The following is a 12,995-nucleotide window of genomic DNA, read 5'->3' on the forward strand; positions in this document are numbered from 1 at the left end:
ATCCATCAGGGAAGGTTAAACTGCATTATCCCGGAAGGGAAAGGATGACAGCTTTGAGAATGAGCGATTACCCCCGTAAAGTGATTGGGGGCGGGGGGGGGGGGAGTGTTTGTGTCTCCTACCAGTGACGAGTGATGGAGTCCTAAGTCTGGATTCTGAATCTAGGGGTATTGGATACTGCTCCAGGTAGGAAGAGGTAAAGATGGCCTTTGCCTGGTCGAGCCAGGCTGGGAGTCAGGCAGGATCTCCACCCCTTAAAAACCTCCCCTCAAATTGAAGATGAGTAAACCGCAGTTTGTAAATCTGAAAGATTACCCAATAGCACGTTACTCTGTTGATTTCCCTTTTGTCATTCCTGAGGTTTGGGTCCCCCAAGCCAGGCCAGCTCTGTGTCTTACGAATCAAGGAAAAGGCGCAATCCCCTGGGTGGTTAGCCGCGGTAGGAAAAGCCAGCCACGCCCCCGCCCGGACCCGGCCTGTGCTATCGGCCTAAAGCACTCTCGGCAAAGGAGCGTTTCCTCTTTGTGGGCTTCTCCCTTCCGCGATGACTTCTGGAGCCGCGCCTGATTTTGCAGCTGAGCACGGTTAGCACTGGGCCGAGCAGGGAATGCTGCTCTCCCTTACAGGGCTTTTGTGAAAGTTAAGTGAGCTAATTAAACTGCGAAGCACAGAGTCTGGAAGGATACAGCGCTGAATACGTGGTCTCTATTATTATTATTATTATTATCATCATGAACCCGTTAGTTATAACTGGGGATGAAAAAAAAAAAAAAAAACCCCAGAGAACCGGAAAGGTCTCCAAAAGGGGCGGAACGCGGGAACCTGGATTTGAGGAGGGGGGAGGCGGGGGCGATCCCACGAAAGCAGCCAATCCAGCTGTCCCGGGGAGGAAGAGGAGGAGTCAGGGCCCCCCCCGGGACTCGGCACGGCTCACTCCCACGCCGTGTAGCTGTCCCTGCTGCAGCTCTGTGGTCAACGCGGTCCCCGTGGCCCCGCGCGCTCGCCCACTGCAGTCTCCCCCGCGCAGACATGGCCTCGAGCGCCGCCCCCGCCGCCGTGAAGGTGAGATGCGCCGTCCCGATTCGGCGGTCCGCCCTGCCTGGTGCCCTCTCGCCCTCGCCCCAGGGGAGCGCGCCTCCGAGCCGCGTGCCCTGCCGCTGCGCCCCCGCCGAGGCGGGGAGGGATTGGGGCGCGGCACTCGGGGCGCACTTGCCCCGTGGGGAGAGGATACGCTCACAGGCTAACCCCTCCACCTTTGGGCTCAGCTGCGTTCGCACTCCGGGGGGCGCAGGCAAGCCCTTTGCAGAGAGGGGCAGTGGGTGGGCTGGGGCTTCACCCATGCCGCCACCACGCCGGAGCACCACTGTTCTCCCGGGGACTGCGCCTGGTAGGAGCCAGCAGCTGTCCCACGTGGCTGGGCGCTTGCTGCTGCTGAGACCTTTCTCCTCGTGCCTTGCGGGACTCCAGCTTCCGCTCTCTGACTCCGGTCACTGCCCGCGGCCCACGTGGGACAGCTGCGTACTGGCTCTTTCTGTGCTTCCGGCTTCCTCCAAACTTAGGCCTCTGTGCTGAAGTTTTCCCCTCCAGCGCAACGCTGTGGGGATTCTAAGACTATTTTTTAAACACGGAAAAGGTGCACAGGCTTCCCTTCCTTAGGGTCGCTCCCTGTTCGGAGGCCTCTGGCTTAGAACTCTGCTTTATCGGTAACCTTGAAAGTTAGACCTCAGTGTCCTTGTGCCCTAGGTCCTCAGAGGCCCGAGTACAAGGGATCTTTGTGCGGCGGGAAGCTTTGTCCAGAGAGCACGAGTTCTGAGAGTTGCAGCTAGCTGCCCTGGGGCTTTTAAACACCTCTTTCCTAGTGTCTTGAGAGACTGCAGAATTACAGTACATAGAGAAAAATTGGTGCTAGAACTTAAGACCTTTTCTAGGCTGTTTATTATGGGCTCAGAACGCAGTTAACTTGTTTGAGTTTTAGAAATTTTTGGCCAATGGGATAGGAAGGTCTGTGATCTTCTTCAAGCATATCTCTTGATTGCATACGTTCGTCTGCAGTTCGTCTGCAGTTCGCCCGGGAGAAAGCAAATCTCTACAGTCAGTGTCTAATCAGCCAGGTTAGTATATTAGGCCCTTGCAGATTTTAATGAGCCACTTATGATGGGGGTGGGGATGTTGCAGTCGGACTTAGACATGAAACTTCTTTTGCCATTTTGAAAAGAATCTTGCATTTAGCAAATATTTGTAGAGCGCTTCACGCGCTCCAGTCCGTGGGGACAAGGCAGAGAGGGTTTTCATGAAACTCGTGTGCAAAGTATGTGACTTCCTTGAGGTGCTTGTCCATAAAGTGGGGATTTTTACTGCAAAGTTTGCTAGGAGGACTAGAATTATACTGTCTTATGTTGCACATGGTTGAAGCATATTAAATGATAATACTTGTAAGTGGGGTAACTGAGATTAATTTTGAATTCTTTTTTCCAACAATTTAAATTATTGTTAGGTATCATTAGGCCACAGCTTTTCACCTGTCCCTTATAGGAATGTACTTAAAGTGCCATTAAAAATAGAGAGGTATGGTATTTACAACAGTCACACTTTAATGTGGTTAGCATTATCCCTGCCACGGTTTCCCTGTAAAATTAATGCAGTGCATTTAAGTGCAGCATGGGCAATGTGATTCCCAGAGGCCTGACGTAAATATTGAGTAATGTGTATTTTTGGTCTTGGCACGCTGCTGGATGTGAAAGTAAGAGGCACATGTGGTGCTGGGGCTGCCTGCTGATTTCTCTTTTAGTTTAGAACAGATGACAGCTTTGCTGTTAAGAATCCATGATGCCAGCACCGTGTCCCCCAGATTTTAAGGCAACATTCTGTGTAGAAAACGTGACTTCCTGGTGTCCAGAGCAAAATGGGTTAAGAATAACCATGTCCTCTTCCCAAATTATAAAATGGTGGAACCGAAATGTTCCTTCAAGACCATATAGCTACACAAACCCCTACACATAAAACTGAGACCCAAAAGGTTCAGCTCATACGTCCAGAATTACACAACTGGACCTAGGTAATGACAGAATTGGGCCTAGAGCCTGGCCTTCCACCAACTAGATGTGAGGCATTTCTGAAATCGGAAATATGGTCTCTATGCCCTGTTTTATTGTATGACTTTACTCACAATAAAAGGACCACTTTATGGGTCATTGATCCTTGAGGGAGTGCATGTATAAAGGAGACCACGTCCCCACATCCACTGTGCGCTCCCCAGGTATGGAGGTAGGAGGCACATCTGTGTGTCTGAGCCCCATTTAGGTCACTGTCAGGGGGTGTGTGTGGTCTGACTCACACCACTTCATGGGGGTGGGGAGAAGAGCTGTGGAGCCAGGAGACCCAGCCTCATATCCCAGCACCACCATTTTTCACTAGAAAATTAACCCCCTTGGCCTTAGGGTCCTCAGCTGTAAGGGGAACACTAGTAACACCTGCTTCGGGAGGTCATTGGATTTAAATACCGTAACATGTAACACACCCAGCCTGGTTCTAGGCCCTCCGTTAATGTCAGCACCACTACCTCCCTTTTTCAAATGCAGATATTACCAGGGATTGCACTTTAAATTCATTCCAATTTAAGAGGTGCAGTTAGCTCATTCAGGTGAAAAATCCCATTGGGTTTTGGATTGGCAGTATAATATTTGGTATGTTGTTCAAAACTAGCTGTTTACGGGCAGAATCCTATCCAGCTATTAATTGAATACCTGCCAGACACTGGGATGCATCTCTTGAGGATGGCAAGGCCTCTATTTAACTTTATATACTAGTAGGGACAGAAAACCAATTGACATGAGAGTGAAACAACACTCGGGGAAGGCGAATCAGAAAAGGCCTCTAGCTAGATGGATTTTAAGCTGTGCAATGATCTCCCCCAAAAAATCGTATGTTGGAAGCTAATTACCAACGTGATGGTTTTAGATGGTGCTTTTGAGGGTGATTAGGTCATGAGAGTGGAGACCTCCTAGATGGAATTAGTGCCCTTGTAAATGAGGCCCCAGAGAGCTGCCTTTCCACTTCTACCAAGTGAGAAGTTAGCACCTAGGAACCAAAAAGTGGGTCCCCAGCAGACACTGACCCAGCCGTGATCTGGGATTTGCTGGCTTTCCAACTGTGAGAAATAAATTTCTGGTGTTGGTAAGCCATCTAGTCTACGGTATTTGGTTAATGCAGCCCACATGGACTGAAATAAGTTACAGCTGAAATGAGGATACAGAGCCAGGTGAAGACCTGAGGGAAGAATTGGGCAGCTAGAACCCAGGTTCCCGCAGAAGCAGCAAGCTCAGCAAGCTCATTGGTGTAGGAATAGAAATCACAGTGAAAATGGAGTGAGTGCAGCTCGTAGGGCCTTCCTTGTAGACCATCGTAAAGAATTTGAATTTTATTTTAAATGTGTTAGAAGCCGTTAAAGGGTTATGAGTAGAGAGGTATCATCTGGTTTACATTTTAGAATGGTTTCTTTGGCTGCTGTATATAGAATAACCTGTGTGGGGGAAGAGCTAGATCAGGCCAGAAGTCACAGCGCTCTTGCTGAAGTGTAGATTGGGAGCCATGGAAGTAGCGAGAAATGCCGGACTAGGGATAGAATTTGTAGGCAGGGCAGAGAGAGAGGTGAGATGTGGGGGCGCCAGAAAAACAGGGTGATTCCTATTTTTAACCTGAACAACCCAGAAGATGGTAGTACTGGTGAGTCATTTCACACTGGGAGAAGGGGGACCACGGGTGATTCTTTGGAGCCAAGGAGGGCAGGTGCTGGATTCCTTCCTCTGAGATCCTGCCAGTTAGGGGCCAAGGGTGGGCGATGCTGAGGGTTCCTCTGCTCCAGGTGCAGAGTGGATAGCGAATTGGGGGAGGGGGAAGCCACCTTGAGTAAGAGTAATTGAGAAGTTTTTTTTGTGGTTCCCTGCAGTGAGAGGTGGTCCAGGTAGGGGGTGAGGATGCCACACGGGAAGTGGGCAGCTACGGAGAGAGGCAGTGGGAGCCAGAGGCCGTAGGAGTAACACCTGCCATTGTCTGGGAGGACCTCAAGGAGACATTGTCCTCCAGCATCGGCCATGGGCAGGTGGTATGCTTGACCACAAGGAGGCCAACAGCTCTTTGCACTCAGACAGAGGGCGTTCTGGAGGGTTCCTGCAGTGTACTCTGGCTCCCCCAGGCAGCTTCCCAGCCATCACTGCAGGAGACTAAAAATACTAACTTGTTAATCATGGTTGCTATGATAAGAAGGGGATATGGTCCCTTAGTGGGTGGGTAGGGGGCTAGAAACACAGTGGTATTAAGGGGTGTGGGTGAGTCATGTGTCTAGACTGTGGAGGATGGGCCACTAAAGCTCTCCTTTTGGCTGTCTTGAGTGTGGACAGCAAAGGCCTTCAGACTGAAAATCCTTGCGTGGCCAGCTGGAACTGGGGACAACCCACAGGCCCCAACTGAAAATCAAATGACCTACCAGCTGTCTTTTTGTTTGTTTGTTTGTTTTTGCCTAGGGATACAATGGCTTTTTAGGCAGGACATTTCTTCCTTTTGTGGGACTGTCTTGAGCATTGCAGGACATAGAGTACATCCTTAGCCCCTTCTCATGAATGCCTGTGGCAGTCCCCCCAATCATTGTGACCCCATGTTTCCAGGTATCCCGAGGAGAGACTTTTGACACTTGGTTGAGGACCCCTGGGCTACGTCCCTGAGAGACGCCTGCTGGGCAGCGGCAGAGGGGCAGCCGGGCTTGTGTGCCCACCAGGAATAAGGGCTTTTTTTGTTGCTTTGAAAACGTTTATTTTGATTTTGTTTGCTTTTTGTGGGAGTGGTAAAATATACAGAAACAGTAACTGATACTAATGTGTTATTTCACTTGATTCTCCCCATTCTGTGGATTAAATGATAAATCTTACTTTTATCAGTGCAGGTGAGGAAACAGATAATGTGAATCTTTATATGCAGTGGACCCTGGATCCTCAACTGTGATTGCACTCATGGTATTCTAGTCTGTGCCTCAGAAGTGTCCCACACAGTGGTTCTCAAAGTGTGAGATGGACTTGTGTCACCCAGTAATTTGTTAGAAATGCAAGTTCTCACCCCAGTCCTACTGAATCAGAAACTCTGGGCTGGGGCACAGTGATCGGCGTTTTAGCCTCAGGATATTCAGATGCCCACTAAATATGACAGCCACTAACCTAGGGGGCTTTGAAAAGGACGGGCATCTGCATTTTTAACAAGCTCTTCAGGGATTCCTACTTTGTATATTAGTTTCCTATTGCTACTGTAACAATTACCACAAACTGAGTGGCTTAAAACAACACAAATGTACTTTCTTACAGTTTGGAGACCAGAAGTCCAAAATGAATCGTACAGGGCTAACATGAAGGTGTCTCTAGGGACAGTTCCTCTTGGAGCATCTATGGGAGAATCCATTTCCTTGCCTCTTTCCGTCTTCTGGAGGCACCAGCCTTTCTTGGCTCACGTCCCCACGTCACATCCCCTTTCCTCTCCTCTGCTTCCGTCATCACTTCACCTTCCTCATTTGACCTCCTTGCCTCCCCTTTACAAGGACACTAGTGATTACATTGAGGGCCCACCCCGATAATCCAGCATAACAGCCCCATCCCAAGATCCTTGGTTTAATCACATAGAGGTGCCATTCCCAGATGCTGGGGATTAGGGTATAGATAGAATCTCTTTGGGGGGCCATTATTCATTCAGCTTACCACACTCAGCTAGTCCTCACTTCAGAGATTTATGGTTTAGGCTCTAGCATGGGGTGCTCAATTCTGGGTGCACTTTAGAACCATCTAAAGGGCTTTAAAAACAAACTATGCCTTGTCCAGTTAGTCAGATTTTCTGGAGTCTGGGGCCTGGGCTTTGGTATTGAATGTCCCCTGGGGAGTTCTAGTTTCCAGCAGTGGACTGGAGGGAACTTGGATGCATCCTGCCATTGCTCCATGAGCGTAGGAGAGCTCTAACAAATACAGTAAGCTCTGAGGGACATTCTCCTCAAAAAATAATTGGCCGTTTCAGGGGGTGAAGTGTATCTTCAAGAGGGCGTCTACCCATGAGACTAATACCTTGACTTTGCAAGAGGGGGTTGGTGAAATAAAAACCATGGATGTTCTGAGCCCTTAGGTCATCCAGGCTACTCTGACTAAAATATAGAGTCGCTGCATTAGTTTGCTAGGGCTGCCGTCACAAAGCACTGCGGACTGGGTGGCTTAAGCAACAGAAACATTTCCTCATAGTTCTGCAGGCTAGAAGTGCAAGATCAAGGTGTCATCAGGGTTGGTTTCTTCTGAGATCTCTCTCCCTGGCTTGAAGATGCCGTGTTCTCCACGGGTCTTCACATGGTCTTCCCTGTGTATTTGTGTGTGTCCCAATCTCTTATAAGGACACCAGTTTTTTAGTTTTCTAGTGCTATAACAGAATACCTGAGACTGGGTAATTTATGAGGAAAAGAGGTTTATTTAGCTCATGGTTCTGCAGGCCGGGAAATTCAGGATTGCGGCTTCTGGTGAGGGTCTCATGCTGTGTCAGAACATGGTGGAGAAACAGAATGGGGGCCAGGAGCCTGTGGAAAGGGGCAAACAATAGAGAGGCGACCTCGCTTTACAACAGTCGCTCTTGCGGGCACTAATCCAGCCAAGGAGAACAAGAACCCACTCTCGTAAGGCTGCATTAGTCCCTTCATGCCGGTGGATCCCTCTGACCCAGATGCCTGCTGAAAGTGCCATCTCCCAGTGCGGCCACGTTTGGGGACCAAGCCTCAACATGAGTTTTGGTGGGGACAAACCACAGAACCAGCTATATGGCAGTAGGGCCCATCCCAATGACTTCATTCAACCCTAATTACGTCTTTAAAAACCCCCATCTGCAAACACCCTCATTCTGCGGTACTGGGAGTTAGAACTTCAGCATATGAATTTAGAGGGGAACACAATTGATCCCATAACCGTGACCTACAGGGGTGGCTTACCGAGGGGGGTGTCTTGTGAGAGAGGGAGCCCCAGCTGTTCCTGTGGACCATATTGCAGGTTCTTAACAGTCCTCCCAGGCTGAGACATTTGGCTGCTCCCTCCCCATATAACTGGGCTTCTGGGATTTTGCAAGCAGCCCACCCCACCCCACAAACCTCAAAGCCAGGCCAGCCCAATGAGCTAGTTTCAGCTGTTTGGGGTTATGGTGTTTTGAGAATGCCATCAAAGTGCCTTGAGGTTCCTTGAGGCAGTGTGTCCAGGTCTCGACATGATGGTGAGAGGCTTCTGAGTCTAAGCAGGGTTGGTGAAGTCACTTGCAGCGAGGTACCAGGGGAAATAGACACAGGGTAAGGGTTAGTATGCACCCTGTCCGCCTTGCGGGAAACAACCATTCTGGCAGGTGAGCTAGCATTTGGGTAAAATGCTTTCATAGGCTTTTTGAGAAGATTTGTTTGGTTGTCCATCTGTGGGAAAGTGTGGGTGGAACCCCTAGCTATAAAATCTGGCAGTCACCTTGATTGACCAGGATGGGGGCCTATTTTAGAACTTGTGTATTAAAGAAGTCCTGGCTAGGTAAAATTCCATTTCAGGTCTTGAACACATTTCCGAGGCAGTCTAGAATTGCCTGTACTGAGGGCAGATGTTTCTGGGCCAGGAGGCCTGGCACAAGGCCTTGTCGTTGTTTCTTGAGTATGGATGAGGTCATCGGGGAAGAGTCCTTCACCCCTCTGAGCTGATGCACTCAGATACCCAGTTTCTGTGCTTGCTCTGTGACCTTGGTCAAGAACTTGACCTCTGTGGGCATGTTACCACGAAACATGGAGACAATAAAACTTTCCTAATAGGGTAGCATTAGATAAGTTTTTTGTTGTTGTTTTAATTTTTGTGCTCATTTGTAAAATGGATACAGTTCTATAGGGCCTACTTACAGGGTGGTTGTGATCAAAGGAGATAAGGCCACCGAAGCACTCAGCACAGTGCCTATGACATATAAATACTCGGTTAGTTGTTTCATTACCAAGGCAGGTACTGAGTTGACTATTGAACTTAAAGGCTCAAGGGGGTGTGAACAGAGTTGGGCCCTCAGAGCTTGGGTACTTCATCCCAGTTGTACTTTGCTGTTTAGCCAGCAGGTGGCGACATTGGCCACATCTTGGAACTGCTGGCCTCCATCTTAGCGGGCCAGCTCCCTGCGGGGCGGGGGGCAGTGCTGAGTTGCTACACTTGTGTTGTCCCTTGCAAGAGATGGGTTTCCATAAACAACCAGAGCCAGTTGAGTGACTGGATGGGCTTGCCTGCAGATTTTTCCAGTGCCAGAGTTCCCCTCCTGGTCTTTCTGGAGAGCAGTAGCCACTCTTGCTTTCGTGTCCAGTGCTGCACATTCCTTGCTGAGGGCATAGCTGCCACCTGCCTGATGTAGGGCCGCCATGCAGCCAGGGTGGTGTGGACTGAAGCTTGGGGCTGCTGGGGATGAGCGCAAGGACTCTGGTTAGCATTTCTTAACTACTCCTGCGTTGCTGGGCTAGCTCACCTAAACTGAGAGGGTGGCTCCAAACAAAGTCATGTTTGGTTTTTGTATAAGAACCTACAGATCCAGTGTTGAACCCAGAATCCGAGATGCTGTGGCCCAGTGAACATCTAGAAACAGCCAAGTCACAGTGATAATAGCATAATAGTGAAAGTGTTGATGAGTAGCTGAATCCCTGAAGAGTGGGCTGTGAGTAATTTCAGAATCAGCAATTCACATCTGTGGCCCAGGGTGAGGACAGGGGCTGGGCCATTTATTAGCCTCCCCGGACCTGCAGTGCTTCAGAGGTACATGAAATGAAGGATAAAATGGAGAAGCCAGGCTAGAGGAAGGGTTAGGATTGCATAAAAGTGTGAGTTTTAAAAAATTCTATTGAACTGGCATGATTTAAATGTATTGACTTAAGTGAATACGTATGTTGATTTGAAAAACGCGGGTTAGTCTTTTGCCTGTATATAATGCTGTTACTTGACATGAAATACGTAACCTGCTGTGGTTCCAATAAAGTACCACAAGGTGGCGCCAGTGTAGAAAAACTGGCTTATCCTCTTAAGCAAATTGTGGGGACACTTTTAAAGTCCCAAATTATATAACCATGTCATGGGAAACTGGGAGAGTTCGTCCGTAAAATCTCACTAAATTGCCTTTATTTTCTTGTTTTGCTGATTTTTCAGGAAACTGAGGGCCAGAAAGTTGACCATTTTTCCACACGTTGATAGAACTCAACTGTGTAACCTGACCTGGAAATTATTTAATTTATATGTTCAATTAGTTCTTAACTCTGGAATTTTTTTCTCAAGAAGCTACTTTCTTTTATTTAGTAGAAATTTTACCCAAGTGACAGGAGATTTAAAGTTTTTCATTGAGAGGTTTTTGTTTTTGTTTTTGTTTTTGGAGACAGTCTCACTCTGTTGCCCCAGATAGAGTGCAGTGGCATCAGTCAGCCTAGCTCACAGCAACCTCAAACCCCTGGGCTCAAGCAATCCTTCTGCCTCAGCCTCCCCAGTAGCTCGGACTACAGGCATGCGCCACGATGCCCAGCTAATTTTTCTTTTTTTTTTCTTTTTGAGACAGAGTCTCGCTCTATTGCCTGGGCTAGAGTGCCGTGGCGTCAGTCTAGCTCACAGCAACCTCAAACTCCTGGGCTCAAGCGATCCTCCTGCCTCAGCCTCTCAAGTAGCTGGGACTACAGGCATGCGCCACCATGCCATTTTTTCTATATATTTTAAGTTGTCCAGCTAAATTCTTTCTATTTTTTTTTTTTAGTAGAGACGAGATCTCGCTCTTATTCAGGCTGGTCTCCAACTCCTGAGCTCAAGCCATCTCCCCACCTCAGCCTCCCAGAGTGCTAAGATTATAGGTGTGAGCCACTGCCTGGCCTTCACTGAGAGTTTAAGGAAAAAAAAAAAACATGTCACTGTCCATTAAGTTTCCAGTTAAGTGTCGTGTGGTTAGCCTGTGGCTGATGAAATACTTTCTCCTTTAGGAAGTTAATCAGGCCAGAGAAAGTTTCTCAATGATTTCAGTGATTCAATTTTTAGTGTTAACAGTTTAGTTAATATTTATGTATCTTTGTTATTGTTCTTGTTTGTGTTTCTTGGTTATTAGTTTAGGTTAACTCTTAGAGGGTAGTGCTGGGTTTCTTTAAAGCAGATTAGTCCCTGAGGACAGAGACTTTCAAGATAATCTATGAAAAATGCAATACAATATTTGAACTTACAAAATTATGACACTTTTGAATTATTTATACTCATGTACATCTATGAATTTACAGTATATGCAGTTTATGTGAATATACTGTATATATTTACTGTATGTAAACATGAATTTACTTACGTACCTGAATCATGGTTTGATTTCATAAACATATGTGAGAGTAAGTCTCATGCTATTCCAGTGTTCTCTGTCTGCATTCCCTTCCAGGTGTGTGATTCTAGTGGCATAGGAAAGAGGATCTCTCATTCCTTTATCAAAAGGGGTAGTGAGGAGAAGTCATTACCAAATGGATATACCTAATATTTTATATCCCAGTAGCTTTTGAACATTCTTTATTTCACAGTCCCCATTTGGTGGAGAAAATGAAATTGGTTAGGAAGTACTTTCCATAACCATATTTGCCTACTTTTAGGTTTGATTTTCTAACTTATGCAAGTTAAAGTACTCTTCTGTGCTTATTTGTAATTCAAACAGTCAGAAATAAATGTGATATAGTCCCAAAAGGTGGCCTACATTTTGGTTATTTCTGGAGTACAGGCAGGCTTCAAGTGTTTCCTGATTGTTGTTTAGTAATTTTCAGATTTTTAAAAAAATAACTAGGGCTTAGCAGGAATACAGAAGAGCATATAAGTATGAGTAAATGAGTTTGCTTAAAATAATTTTGTTTCTAATCAAAAATGATAAATCTTTTTTTCTCCATCTTTTTCTCCTATAGATTGGAATAATAGGTGGAACAGGCCTGGATGATCCAGAAATTTTAGAAGGAAGAACTGAAAAATATGTGGATACTCCATTTGGCAAGGTTAATATCTAATTAGTGGAGACGTGTGCTTTGCTGTTTCTCCTTGCTTGCTTGATTTTTAAGTCAAAAAACAAATTGCTTGTTTGTTGATTTCTTTTGGTCCGGGCCTATCTGTTGCAGACATAGAGAGCCAGGAGTCCCACCGTTGGGCTCCCTCAGCTGGGAAGGTGTCCATAGGATGCCTCAGACTTCGCCGTTCTGAGAACATGGCTTGAAAAATCATTCTCAAATTCTGTTGCTAGAAGCCAGATACTCATTTCAGACATAGCAACTTTCGTATTCAAATCAGCTTCTAATCTGGGGCCAGTAGGTCACACCACATAATTGCAGTGGTCCCCAACCTTTTTGGCATCAGGGACTGGTTCCTGGAAGACAATTTTTCCACGGCCCCGGGGGTGTGGGGAGGGTGCACAGCTCAGGTGGTGATGCGTGGCCGGTTTCCTAACGGGCCACAGACTGGTACCCGGCAGCTGCTCCGGGGTTGGGGACCGCAGATTTAGAGGACAGTTTGATGATTAATAAGATGAAGTATCATTACAAAGTTGCATCTTCTGAGTGAGCCCTGGCTCAAAGGAGGATTGTCTGGGGAATCCAGAACACGGCTGACAGTTGAATGTGTAGTTGAACTGGAATTCTAGGAGAGGCTGCTGGTTCTCCAAGCCCCTGTGCCACCCAGCCTAGGGCAGGGTGAGGGTATCTACCTTTTCCTAATTCCATATTGCTACTTCCTACTGTAGCTCTTCTGATCTTCCTGTGAGATCTCTGCATCTGGCCTTTCCAACCAAACCCTCCTTTTCCGCCTAGTTCTCAGGGTGACCTCGTGTCCTCTAAGTCCTGCTATCATCTCGTCGGCCCACTTTCTTGACCCCCTTGATTCTAAGGGCCTTTTAATCCTCCATTACCTCAAGTCATTCCGTGGCCATATTAGACCTGGTTAACACAAGCAGACAGGTCC

General features: G+C 47.3%; 1 protein-coding gene across 1 annotated transcript in view; it reads left to right on the forward strand.

Annotated features, from left to right (window-relative positions):
* The first annotated feature begins 932 nt into the window (after nucleotides 1-932).
* The window catches only part of MTAP (methylthioadenosine phosphorylase), a 41,399-nt gene continuing 29,336 nt past the window's right edge, over nucleotides 933-12,995 (forward strand). Inside the window, exons 1-2 of the mRNA XM_069474263.1 lie at nucleotides 933-1,062; nucleotides 11,954-12,040. Coding sequence (XP_069330364.1) covers nucleotides 1,030-1,062; nucleotides 11,954-12,040 — 120 coding nt within the window. The 5' untranslated portion in view covers nucleotides 933-1,029. The remainder of the gene's footprint in view (nucleotides 1,063-11,953; nucleotides 12,041-12,995) is intronic.

Source organism: Eulemur rufifrons, chromosome 7 (assembly GCF_041146395.1).
Source record: "Eulemur rufifrons isolate Redbay chromosome 7, OSU_ERuf_1, whole genome shotgun sequence".
Classification (NCBI taxonomy): Eukaryota; Metazoa; Chordata; class Mammalia; order Primates; family Lemuridae; genus Eulemur; species Eulemur rufifrons.